At 35.1% G+C, this 14416-nt stretch overlaps 1 protein-coding gene across 2 annotated transcripts in view; it reads right to left on the bottom strand.

The window, feature by feature from the left end:
* LOC111050739 (tyrosine-protein kinase CSK) overlaps positions 1–14416 on the bottom strand; it is an 84049-nt gene that overhangs the window by 11960 nt on the left and 57673 nt on the right. For both annotated transcript variants that reach the window (XM_039435399.1, XM_039435398.1), the window contains 4 exons: positions 8924–9085; positions 5970–6165; positions 2460–2546; positions 636–728 (listed from right to left, as the gene is read on the bottom strand). In XM_039435399.1, the coding sequence (XP_039291333.1) occupies positions 636–728; positions 2460–2546; positions 5970–6165; positions 8924–9085 (538 nt within the window). The remainder of the gene's footprint in view (positions 1–635; positions 729–2459; positions 2547–5969; positions 6166–8923; positions 9086–14416) is intronic.

Raw genomic sequence — 14416 nt, 5'->3', positions numbered from 1 at the left:
CCGTATTCATTAAGAGAATGTTATGAGATTTTCTCATTGAAATCCTAGAGATCAGAAGTTATCCAGACGATTTTGTAAAATGAAAAACTTTCCCTCAATGGAGGGAAACCATATACTTGATATATTTGACATGTCGTACACCGTTTGAGCTGTGCTCATCATATGCGGTTTTATACGATGAAATAACAATAACAATAACTTGTCTTTCATTCAACAAATCGGATAGTGCTAACAATGAAGAATTGATAATTAACAAAATATTTCATCTTAATGTAAATTCATTATGAAATTATTAAAAAAATATAATGTATTGCTTAATAGAATATAATTGATTATTTTAAACGAGAATGAAAAGTTGATATTACATCAATCAACCTGTATCTGCTACCGTCTATAGAAGGCATTGACAAGACAGAGGTTCGACAACGTTTTTCTCCTATCTTCAATGCCATCATAACGTGGACCTTACTATAGTTTGAAATTTATGTAACCGATTTGTTCTCAAAATGATGTGTTCTTCAAAAATATTCGGTGTTTTGAGTGATTCTTTGGAAATAGACGGTTATCAACGATAATCGTTAGATCGGATAGCTTATAATAGATTATAAGATTGGATAGCAAATATTTCAACTGACCGATCTCATAATTTCGTAGACTTCAGGTGGGCAGCCTTCAGGAGCCTCCATTTTGTACCCTTTTTCAACATGTTTTACAACGTCCGCCAGTGGCTAAAGTTTGAACAAATTCAACAATTCATTACAAATTAACATGGATGCATTATGATAGTACAGAGACGACAAAAAATCTAAATACAATATTGAAGAAAATAACTGGCTTATACATGTACGGGATAGGAAATAAAGGAATGACGCATCATCACGTCTCAACTACTCAACTTATTAACTTGAAATCTTGCATAAAGATGATTCACCAAGGATGGTTGTCGGCCTATTTTTAATTCTTCAAGATTTCATTTCGTCAAGTTTCCAATTAGACCCTTGCTAAGCACGGGCTAACTGCTAGTCTATCTATATAAATGAATGTCTATGTGGTTTTTTGTTTATTACCTATAGACTTGAAAACTACTTGACAGAACGGCATGAAACTGTGGGAATATGTTGTGTGAATATTGGGGATGGTTTCTGACCAGAAATTTTAATAGAGGGCTAATAATAACTAGTAGTTCTGCGAACAGTAGACCTCGATCATGAATAGCCTACAACTTTCAAACTAATGAGAAGGGCCATTAAGAAAGTACAGTATATTGTGAAGATTTATCCATGTCATCTATTATTTTCTCCATTGAAAGTGCTAAAGACATTGTTTCCAGGGACACCGGACTTATAAATGTCTCTCAAGGAGGTACCTTTATATCGTCCCCATATTTACAATACTACAACTTTTCTAATAATTAATTACAAGAAATCGGTCAACTGACAGAAAAATGGAATATGCAGTTGGCAATATCTCACAGACGATAGTGAGACGGAAAATGGACCATCTATTGACAATCAACAACTATGAAAACATCAAATTCATCTTTGAAACACTGATTTAACCTATATATTTTTATTAATTCAACACTTTACTGATAGATATTACTACCAATTGATTGAGAAGAATGTTTTCGGAAAAATAAATGCTGGAAGCACATAGGAAGTCCGTATTGAGGTGTAAATGAAAATATTGTCAATTGTCAGATAAATTTCATGATTCACCTAATTAAGTCAAGTGTGACATGAGATACATTGATTTTTGTACTGGTTGCAAAAATTTACATGAATTAATTATTTGATGAAACCCAAGTTCGTAATGAAAACAACTCCCTTCAAAAAATAATTTATAATAATACGTTTCGAGGGGAAAAAATTAAGAACAAAAACAATTAGAACAATCGGGATTCGATCCGAGAAGCATTCGCACCGAAGCCGAGTGTTTTACCACTACACCACAACTACGCTCTAAATTGAATGTCTTGTAACAACGTTATAGCCTCCTCATAAACAATCACATTTTACAACAATGTATGCCATATGAAACTTCATGTCGCATGAATGAAATTTGAACATTAATTCTGAGAAATCTAGAGGGAAAATTGAAATTTGGGCTTCGAAGTGCACGAGATTGATATTTTTAGAATCTATTTGAATAATTTGGAGATCTGAATCATAGCCGTTTTTCCGGTATGCAATCCACAAGTTGACATGTTTTGATGCGAACAAACACAACCCTACTCTCTCTTATTATATAGAAAGCAATGGCTCATATCAGAATCTTATGATGTTTATTTATTTATGCAATGATACATTAAACACTAATCATCAAACTGATTGAAGAAGGACCAACAAGCACAGCCCAAAACTTTTTTTCTTGAATTATTGTTGAGAGTTTCTCTTCAATGAATTAATTTTTAAAACATAATTAATGAAGCTAAATTAAATTTTGATCACCCAACTTACAATTCTCGGGTAAGGCACTCGTCCAAAGGAATAAATTTCCCACAATAGGATTCCAAAACTCCACATGTCCGACTTGTTCGAAAATACCTGCAAACAGACATTTTTATTGATCACCTCAAAAATTACATCAGGGGCGTGCATCTTTTTGAAAGCAGTGGGCCTCATACCGACCCAAAAAATCTGATCTGGCACAACACACTATTTTCCTTCCAATGATTAGTTATCTATTTGTTAAAGCCGGTCCAGACGCTCAATTTTACCATCAGTCTTTTGCTCAAGCAATAGTCGGAGCATAGAAGTCATTGCGTGTGGACGGTGAAACGGATGGGTCGTCAAGCTTAAAAAGTATCGGCCGGGAATCTTTTTCCAACCGACCGTCCATCTTTTGCCTATCCACCAAAACCTAAATCGCTTTAAAATGGATATAGAGAAATTGTGATTTCAGATTCGGATACAGCGCCCTCGAATTAATAAAATGCCTCACGAATACTTGGAAATAAGCAAGTTTTATTTCTCGATTGGATATAACGCCATTTAACATTTTTTTATTTTTCTTGATTCTCATGATACTCTCAGAATTTGATATTTAATATTGTTATTGAATTTGATGTACTATCATGATATATTAAGATGCACTATATAGTTGATATTGAAAATACTATCTACAAAATTTCAATCCATTTACAAACACTGTGTCTCGAGATATGGCATGTAAACAAAGCAATGCAACATGTGGAAAATTTTTTTTTCAACAGCCAGTCCTACTCAAATGAGAACGATGAACTCTACCTTTCTTCCTATTTTTCTCACTCAAAACAAGAATGGCCAAGAGTACTAGTTCTCCCGTAGTAATTGATGACGAACTGAGCTTGTGAGCACAAACATAGGAAAACGGACCGACAAAAGAAGAAGCGTGCGGACGCAATTTTGCATCCTTTTGCTTGAAAGGAACGATCCGTCTTTTGCTTGAGTGGAAGACTGACGGTAAAGTAGAGCGTCTGGACCGGCCTTTAAGAGAGTAAAACACGACTTTATTAACATATATCGCACGAAACGTAGCTAATAATTTAGCAAAGCAATAAATAAGTTTTATGCTCTAAATTCGTTCTACACAACTGTAGTATGGAACTACAAAAATTACAATAATACACCTGATATTGTCGCCATAGTTGATTTTGATTTGAACTTAACCATAATGGAACTTCGATGATTATAATCATAAAGGAAAGATAGCATAATAAGATATCCCATTATATGTTCCAAATATTTCAAGCCGTTTTTTTTTTGTTAACTCAAGCCAATTACTGTCGACTATTATCTATTATTAAGCCTAGTTAATACAATGCCAATTGGCGAAAAAATTGTCCGAGGACAATTGTCATCACCTGGTTGCCAATTGTCCAAGGCCAGTTCAGCTGAGCGAAAAGATGGGGCTAACTATTGCCACGACAGTCGATAACTGTAAGGCAAAAACATGGCCGAATGCTTGTCGTCTGTTGTGTCTCGTGAGGATTGTGTGATCACAATCCACATGATTAAACAAAGCGTGAGAATGCATTTGTAAAGAAAAGGTTTGAACTGGTTGACCTATTTCAGTAGGAGAAAACGTCATAAATTTAGTCTTCTTCAGGTTCATGGTGAGTAGGCCTACATGTCTATCAAACCATGATTTTACAATTCTCGAGCCCTCATTCGCATTGTTATATACATCCCCCCATGACACACCAGAAAAAACAAGAGCCGTGTCATCAGCAAATTAAATTACTCTGCAGTTAGGTATTTTCAGATTCAAAAGGTCATTAACATAAATCAAAAAGAGCAATGGTGAAAGGACTGTGCCTTGAGGAAGACCAAATACAGAACGATTTTTCAAACTTGTTTTACCATTAATTGTCAAATATTGAGAGCGATCCGTTAGATAACTCGCAAACAGATCGTTTGCTACGCCCCTAACTCCACAATTATATAATTTTTGCAATAGTATTTTGTGTGGTATGGAATCAAACGCCTAAACGCTCAAACGACCAATATTGTTTGAAATGATCTAAAATAGCTTACAAATGACATGCAAAGCAGACAGAGACTGTTGCATTGTTGTGGCAGACTTTAGCCGCATGCCTTGGCATGCACTGCAACTAACCCCCAGCGGTCACCTATCACTAGAGCTTCCATATCTCAGTTAATATTGGCCCAATCTTAAAACATCAGGTACCAATCGATAGGTAATTAAATTTACTAAAAAAGTTTTGTATGTTTAACCGTTATTTAGGAAAAAAAGTGAAAAAGCAAAATGGCCGCTGTGTAAGTAACTGAAAACTTCCGGACAATTTAAATATCATATTCAGATATGTTTCTTACCCAGGGACAATGCCCTAGAGAATTGGTTGGGAGTTCGTAAACACTCTGTATTAAGGTGCGTACAGACTTCCGCTCTGCTCCGCAATCGAACGTCACTCGATCAGATCGATTGATGATCAACCGGGGAGCAAGAGTGGAACGCGAGAAGAGCTAACATCTCCCGTAACGTTCATGATCGGAGCGATTGCGGAGCGTGTTGGAGGCGCGTACGCACCTTTATATTCTATTCCAATTTTATACCATTAAACAAGTTTCATCAAAATAAGCCTTTAATAGCACGATTTGAAAAAGTCAAGTCAAAAGGTTTGAAAACCTGGTATCCGTGACTGGAGTCATAAGATTTAGTCGCATTGCCCTATGCACAAACGAAACTTTTTAAGCATGAAACATGATTATTAATATTCTAAACAAACCCCGATTGTGTCCAACCGAGGGGTTTTCATGGTTTTTCGTGATACAGAGGTAATAACACGCCAATTATATTATATAAAAGCCGATGTTGGATACTTGATAAAATATAAATCCCATTTTGCTCGCACTTTCAACGTGTATTGTCTATATTATCATTTGAGGCCCATTGTAAACATATATGTCACATGTCAGCACCAACATTGTATGTGTTTAAGGAGACAGTTGATTTATATAATAAATAATACAATTAATGAATATTATATACATTTAATTCTCTTGACAATACTCTCATGCAAGGGAAGCTTCCCTGTACGCATGGAGGAGTTGCTGCAGACCCTAGAAACTCTCTTATAGTAAAAAAATCAATTTGTTTATCGAATTCCTTACATAATGCATCCAGTAATTAGAACTAGGAAACGAATTACAAGGCTTTCAGAAACAAAAAATAAAAGTCATACAACAAATAAAGAATAAGATGAAAGCTATCAAAAGAAAAAATAGTAAGAAAAATAACTTTTAGAATTTGAGAAATGAGATCTCTCACTGAACAAAAAAAAAAAAACATAGCTTCGACCGCCTCCGGAAGAAGACCGAGGTACTAAAATTAAACCTTATTCTCGACCACTTTCTTACAGACTCTAAGGTCTGTATGCAGATACTCGGTTTAAACGGAGAAATGAGAGCAGGAGGAGGAGGAGGAGGAGAAAGAGAAGGAGGAGGGGTTAAGTTGTGTGAACTCACAGCCTGCCTGAGGGCCTCGGGTGCCGTCCACTTGATGGGCAGTTTGCCGGCGTCCAGCGTGAAGTTCTCCTCCCTGGCCAGCCCGAAGTCGGCCACTTTGGCGGCACCCGACTCTGCGATCAGCACATTTCTGGCTGCCAGGTCGCGGTGCACCACCCGCCGCCACTCCAGGTACTCCATGCCCGCGCACGTATCCCTACAAACCATATTCATCCAATATTTTTACTTGTATAGCCTAGCTACAGTCAAAAATACTTACTACTACTATTTATATTTATGACAGACTGGCACACTGTCAAACGAGAGAAAGAGGGCATTTCGAGCATCTTTTGAAATGAAATGTAGATAGTAGTGAACAGATTACTAAATAAATAACCAGTTTAACCATTTATTTCGTTATTCATTCAAAAAGTCTTGTTTTAAGTTTCATTACTTTACCAATCATTTCCTTAAAAACTAAAACTGCAATCAGCTGTGATTTGGATAAACTAGCATAGAACATTTCTATTAATGTCATCTTTGTTGTTTTGAAAAGTCCTTTGGAATGATTTACCACACAATGGGTGATTACATCTAAAATATTACAAACCCTAAGTCACCCCCTTATGAGGGGTTGAAATCCAGTTGTACGTCAAAAGGTAGAATATTCTTTGAATAACCTATCCTGAAGTTACAGTATTATACCTAAAACAGTCTAAAGCTTATTGAAGGGTTCCCATACATATGCCTCACTCTGTATATGAAATCCATATAGACTATCTCATGATTATTTATTTATGAAAAACATGGAAGCATACAGGATTTCTCCCAAAAATTGCTTCCATAACAACACAATTACAATAGTTCATTATACATAATAAGAGTACAGAAAAAAAAGAATATTGAAAATAAAATTAAATTCCAGTAAAAATTAAATACTACTGTTGAGCGATACCACAAAATAATAATAATAATAATAATATAATAATAATAATAGAAATATGTAGAATACAAAGTACATCATTACAAGTTGTAATATAGCAATAAATTCTAATAAATGACAAAAACTATATATACTGAAGGTAATAATGTGGTGTAGATATCAAACTAAAGAATATTATGATATGGATACTCAACAATATTAGAAACCCAATTATATAAGGAAAATTACCATGATACAAAAATGAAGCTTGCTGATATGTACAACTTATAGCATCCGACAAACTTTAAATTATTTCTAAGGCAGAAAAATTACAATGAAAGAAGAGGAAAAAATATAGAAAAAAATGAAATGAACAAAAATATATATAAAAAAAACAGAATCAGTACTAATCATATCCTCGAGGACTAGTGCAAAAGTGGATTCAATAAACATACAACATCAACTCAACAGACAAGAGACACATTAAAACACTCGACAGTCACACTTGCAGAAGTCGCCTACAATCCCTACGGAAGCGACTGTAACCGAATGACAAGTCAAGATGATCCGAGAAGCAATTGAAAATGAATGATGATACTATACATGGGAGAGTTCTGATGATTCAAAGTGTTGCAATATATAATTTAAAACTGGAACGGCGAGGCACTGCATAAATGTACACATTTAACTAGGAAAGCAAAAACACTGAGCTGATTCTGCCATTGAATACATTAAAGCGAACAAAAGCATACTAAAATCACGTCTCAATTTTAATTATTCCTCACCGAACATCGTTCTGAGTTGTGATGTGGGAAAGTCGAAGGGGCATGTATTGTTGAACTTTTTAAAATATAAATATCTAAGGAATCTGTTTTGAACACACTCCAAAGGATTATCTAGATATCTGAGACTCAAGCTGCGACACCTTTGAAAAAACATGATTGCCTACAATTTCTTGCTCGTTTTGATTTCATACCTTTTAAATTATTGATGGAGAAAATCCATGCTGATAATGAGATTAGAGATCATTGAAATTCTCTTCAATTTTGTGTATTATTCCTTTATTTTAAGCATTTCCCCACGACCGTTGCAGCAGTTTTATTGTTGAGTGTGAAAACTTAACTTTTGCAACTATAGATCAATTCACAAAGGACTTTGAAGGGATTGGTTAGAACTTAATTTTTGACCGCTGCTTTGCTTGGACTAGTTAGGAGGTGAACATATCAAAAATCCCCATCCCTACCCCTGGTGCCGAAGGGATGAGGGTGGTTTTTTCATTTTTTTCTTCCACGATTATATTTTGGGAGCAATGCATTCAACTGACATGACTAACCATTCGAAAATGAAGCTTGATAAGTTGTGTCTTGTAAAGTTTGGTGATATATTCAAAAGTATTCCCAATATATACTCTTGAAAGTGTAACATTTTCAAAAACAATGGATTTCATCCAACGTGTTTGCAGTTTCAGGGCTTATCCTAACAATGAATCGAAAAAATTAATACCAATCGTGAGATTAAAGAGCATTCTTTTCAACTTGATGTATATTTCATGGTTTCCTCAAATTTATATAGAAGCCAAAAATTGTCCTCCAAACGTCACCCTCTATAACTCTTCAGTGACTGGACTATTGAGCATTACGATGCAGTATTTCTATCGTTCATCACCCTTTCATCAGGCTTTCAATGCCAACATTACAGAAACATAATTCTTTACTTCCCTCTTATTTATTGCTTCAAGTCCTGGACTCAAATAGGTCTAGGACTCATAGATCCTGGAGTTTCGAAGATGAGATAAAATCGAATATTTTGAATTTGAATTTGAATAAATCCGTGACTCTGAAAGACTATTTTTAGACCCGAGGGCTTATTTGAGACCTTGACTCTGTAAGTCCCGAACTTATAGAACCAGAGCTCGGAAACCGGCAATCAATGTCAGAAAATCACTAAAGAAGTTTGTCTGCCTAATTCTAGATAGAAACAATCTGTATAGTTTTCATTGTTGTAAATTCCTATTGGAGTTTATTATTAGTGAGTTGTTAATTAGCAGACTTACACGGCAAAATTGATCTGATCCTTTTTGGTGACGTGGAGGCGTCCGCGAGATCTGAGGTAGTCGACAAGACTGCCTTTGCTCATGAACTCCGTGACCAGGTAGATGTGTTTGTTATTGAACACCAGACCCAACAGTTGCACCAGATTCTCGTGTCTCAGCGATCTGTTAATTTACAACAATTCAAGTGAATTAGGTAATAGGGATCAGTTGAAGTCAATTTATCATTGCTTGGTAGAGTTACAAATTATCAATGTATCATTCCTGTGAGGAACTAGAGGAAGTAAACGTCAGCAATTCTTCTTCGTACATACACCGATTGCGCCCAGCGGTCGAATGAGAGTGATACATGGCTCCTATACACAAGTACACTGTTTGCATAGTGACGTCACCACTGCTAGTAACATTATTTGTCCCGCGCTCCCTCTGTCTCTATCTGTAGAACAGATAACGGTATTATATAGTTTCCAATAACCATCTGCTTTATAACGACCATTCCTTCCTAAACGAATTTGGATCCGTGTATAGACATGTTCTAGAGATCTTCATTGTTCAGGGGGTCATTACAAAGTCTTATATGTATTTACTAAGCGGCAAATATAATTCTTATTATGCAGATACTATGTAAATGAAATTCAATTCTATTTTGAGTGAGCAAACGCTCGTTCAACTACCAATAACTTCTTATTTATGAGGTATATGCTTGATAAGCTATCTTCAATATCCAATTTCATGGTATCTTGATACATAACTCGTATTTTATTAATTTTTGTTCAATCACTCGAAAATAACATTAAAAGTCGGAAAATGCTGTGAGAAATTGAATAAGTTATAAACATCTCAATTTCATTTTTAATTTTCATGTAAATATTTGATTCCCTAATGACTATCAAATACTTTTTTTATTACAATAAATAATCAAATTTTCAAAATCATTTGTGATTCATTAATGACAATATCCTTTTTGGTTCTAGCTCAATATTTTAATATCAATTAGGATGGAATTATAAGATGGAAATCTGTATCTCATTAACTAGGCTAATAATGTTGTCATAATACCTAATGTCAGCTGTTTGTGAGAGCGAAATGACGTCATTCGTGGTGACGTCACGGACGTTCACTTTGTTCCGTTCAATATGCGAGTGGCCTAACATATTCTGACCGCTGGGCGCAGTCGGCAGATTCCCAATTTTTCATTTGCCAAAAGAAAGCACTGCGCACTATGTTGAGGTTGCTTACATAAACGATTTGTAAGGATAATTTTGTGTAAATCGAGATACTCAGTGTTCCCTGTCTCTACATTCTTGTAATGTGTGTCTATGCTAGAAGATTCTCACTCCAGATTATTAATAGAAAGCATGGATGTGGTACTCGGAGTGAAGGTGAAATTCTTTAGCGGCGTCTCAAGACGCGCAGCTGTAAGCAGGCGTCTCATGACATAACCTATAAATTCATAACATATGAATCGTAAAAGCATTATAAACTTAGTATCCAACACTTCTAATTCATCTGCCGCCATAACGTTTATACATAGAAATCCTATCAGTCATCGAATTTCATAAATTTATAAGATAAGATATGATCTTTATTCGTCACATTTGTTTGCATAAATACAATATTTATCAAGCCATGACATGTCAATAATAAGAATACAATAAAACAATTACAAACATTACAATCATAACACATAGAAACATGTCAAAAACTATGAAAAGTTTCATAATAGGATGAAATTTACATAATATTATGAAATTTACATAATAGGATGAAAGTTACTTGAGTCAAGAAACAGTTGGGCATAAAAAACGAGAGTTATGTGATCTATCCGCGGCGGCTCTAAACACGTTTCTTGAGCATGTGCAGTAGTCTGTTTCTTCTTTTATAACTATTGTATTGTTTGCTCTATCCAATGAATAAATAAATCAATACAATTTATATTTGATCATTTCCTATTGTGATTAAACGTACGAAGAAGGGCCCCACACAGGATTATCTTTGGAGATTTATTTGGACTTTGGTGATGAGCATGGGGTTAAATAAATGAGACGGGGCCGCCGAAAACAATGGATGGACAGGTAGAAGTTCTAAAGACCCTTCAGTGGTTACATATTGTTATGGAATTTCGACATTTTCGTGGTCTATTGTCAAGGTTTCCACTCCGAGCAATATATTGCTGGACCAGTGTGGTTACTTGAAGGCACTTCCAGCTGTAAACCAGTGGTAGCCTACAGTGAATGGATAAACACACATTACTATCGATGACAAGTACAAATTTAGTCAAACGTATGACAATATGTGAGGTGTATAAAGCCCACATCGATTTTGTTAGCAGTCCTTATAAATTCTATGAGATTGAATGGGACTTGACAAACACATGATACACATCATATGTTTGCCAAGTTGTGTGCAATCAAATAGAATTCGAAATGACACCAACAAATCGTACGTTCAATAAGTATTGAATTGTATGTAACTCAATTTAGTCTGTATACAGCTTGTGAGCAAGTTGAGTTTCATCAAATGAACAATTAGGAATGACACAATAATTACAAGTACTCGATCACTGATTCACATTCAATAATTGCAGAAAATACAAGTAACAGAGGTGAGGTGCAAAGTAATAGATAAGTTGGTGTGTCCACCTACCAGCTAGAATTGCCTTCAAGAAAGCACGACACGGGGCTACTAATGAGAGTAATGAAGCGGGATCAAAGGACAATAACGTACGCTAGTCAGGGAGTAGAGTTAGAGGGCAAGTACAGTTAGAGGGTGCACCTTTTTGGAACAATAGCTCAGTGCACAGGTAGCGCAGCCCCGTCTCCTTTCTTTTACCTTAAACATGCATTGGGCATGCGTGGGTGTTTGCTACACCAGTTATGTTATTTTATTTCAATTTGTTTGTATACAATGATCGTTTTTGGTCGAATAAATTATCATTGTTATAAACAATAAACTCATTAACATGAACCTGAACACTTTCTAGTGGAAAATATTAATAATTAGAAATATATAGTTGAATGCATAAAATCTGTTGATGTATCTCACCTCATTCATGATTGATCTCATCTTTTGTCACCTCCATTTAGATTTTAATTTAGTTTTGTATCCCTATAGTACAGCACTAGGCAGCACTACTGTTCTTTCTATTTTTCAATATTGATCTATCGATGGAATAGTGCCATAGTACTATAGTACTATAGTGATATAGTAGTATAGTATGATATAGTTTACTTTCCTTGCCCTATTACCAAGGTAAATGAAAGGAAAGGAAAATATTATTTACCAAGATAAGGAAAGTATTGCTTTCCAAAAAAAATTAAGGTTTGCCCAATTTCTAAATTACTATACGTTTCAAGGCCCCTTGAGTCCAAAAAAGTGTTTTTTTTTTGGGGTATTGGCCTGTGTATGGTGTAAAGTCGTATTTTGACTTGTACGTGCCCAGCTAGCTTTAGTCGATATATAACAATTGAACTTCAGGGAATTTATATATTCGCCCTTGATGAAATAATAATAGCACAATGTTCTTACCCGCTCTCTATGGAGCTTATACAAAATTCCGCTCCAATATGTTGCAATCTGCTGCGGCTGTGTCAGTTTAAGAATTTCTGAACTTGATATCAGCTTAATCTGGTTTATACAGATAGTCATTATCTACAGTTGTCGACCTGATAACGGTGCGACTGGAAATATAGATTTTAACTTTCGTTCACTGAGACCATAAAATTATCATTTAAAGTATTTCAAAGGTGTATCAAAACACATTGTCACAGTGGGTATGAGTGTATGTATGTCTGTGTACACGATATCTCATCTGCCAATTAACGGAATGCCTTAAAATTTGAAACTGAAGGTCCTTACACTGTAATGATCCGACACGAACAATTTCGATTAAATACAATTTAAGATGGCGGGGCTAAAATAAATAAGTGGGATGAGGATGATAAAATCTTGTATTTACCCCTCTACCTCAAGAAAACAGCATTGGCAATTTTCGACATATTTTCGGATAAAAATGAAAACGCGACATTTCTTGATGCAGTAGGCCACTTAAAAAGTAAACTTGTAGACCCTGTTCATGAAGAGACAACCAGACAAAAACTCGAAAACAGAAACAAATTACCAACAGAAACATACACAGAATACACAGCAGATATAATAAAACTTTGTCACATTCTTGAGCCTCAAATGTCAGAGAAAAGAATAGTAGGATATGTTTTGAGAGGCTTAGACGTAGGAGCATTGCAACATGTTGCTTTCATGGACAATGCATCAGTTGAAGATTTAGAGAAAAATCTCGCCAAATATGAAAGATCTCGCTTCCTTCTAGACAAAAAGTTAGGAATGCATAATGCTTCAATCGAACAGCCTGTCCAAAAAATAAATGTAGTAGATACTTTAGAGAAGAAATTGAACGATCTGAGTATTGTGGTGAAAAATTTGAGTAGAAATGTAGGTCAATCACAAAATCCCAATCCTAATAGACAGTTTGGAAATAGGAGCGGAAACTTTTCCCCACACGAAACAAATCAGAACAACTTCCAAAGACAACCTTATTCAAACAATAATAATTACAATGATCGCGACAGAAACACACAATCACATAATCCTAATCCTAATAGACAGTTTGGAAATAGGAGCGGAAACGTCTTCCCACACGAAACAAATCAGAACAATTTCCAAAGACAACCTTATACAAACAATAATTACACACAATCAACATCAGTCAATTACAGGACACCAATCAACCCTAATAGGACTAGATTCTGTACATACTGTAAGAGGAATAATCACTGGAAAGACGATTGTTTTTTCTTATCAAAAAACTCGAATACAGGATCCCGAGCCTAGACGAATCGGATATGAACTTGGGATCCGGATTTGAAAAACAAAGCGCTGAATTTCCATTTGATAATTATTCTCCAAATTCAATTGATAAAGAAGAAATCACATGTAATATAATATCTTCTGTATCAATGAAAGATGAACAATCCAAAGCGATAGAATTTGTCAGGCAGTTTTTTCTCAATGCCAATAATAATCAGTTATACTCAAATGAAAGTGAAATTAATTGCTCTAACGAAATAGAAAGTGAAACCAACTTCAAACAGCTATTGTCTTCCGAAATGCATGCTCAGCACGAACTTGGAATGAATGGATCATTGACTAAAGAGAGAAGAATTCAAGTCCCAGTACTTACTATTAATGGAAAATTCAAAGGAAAAGATGTATCAATTACCATTGACACCGGTACGAACGTAAACATAGTTCAAAAAAATCTTTTAAGTAGCGATGATCTAAAACATTTGAAAAATAGTAGTATTGCTTTATCGGTAGCTAATGGTTCATTAATGCCGATCACAGGAATGATCTCGAGTGAAATTCAAATACATGACAGGAAATTCGAAGTAAATTTAGTAATTTCTGAAGACTTACAGGCTGATATTATTGTTGGAAATTCCTTCTTCTCAAAATATAAAATGAAATTAGATTATGAGA

Source organism: Nilaparvata lugens, chromosome 9 (genome assembly GCF_014356525.2).
Source record: "Nilaparvata lugens isolate BPH chromosome 9, ASM1435652v1, whole genome shotgun sequence".
NCBI lineage: Eukaryota > Metazoa > Arthropoda > Insecta > Hemiptera > Delphacidae > Nilaparvata > Nilaparvata lugens.
Note: the sequence above shows the minus strand (reverse complement) of the source record. Positions and strands in the feature narration are given on the sequence as shown.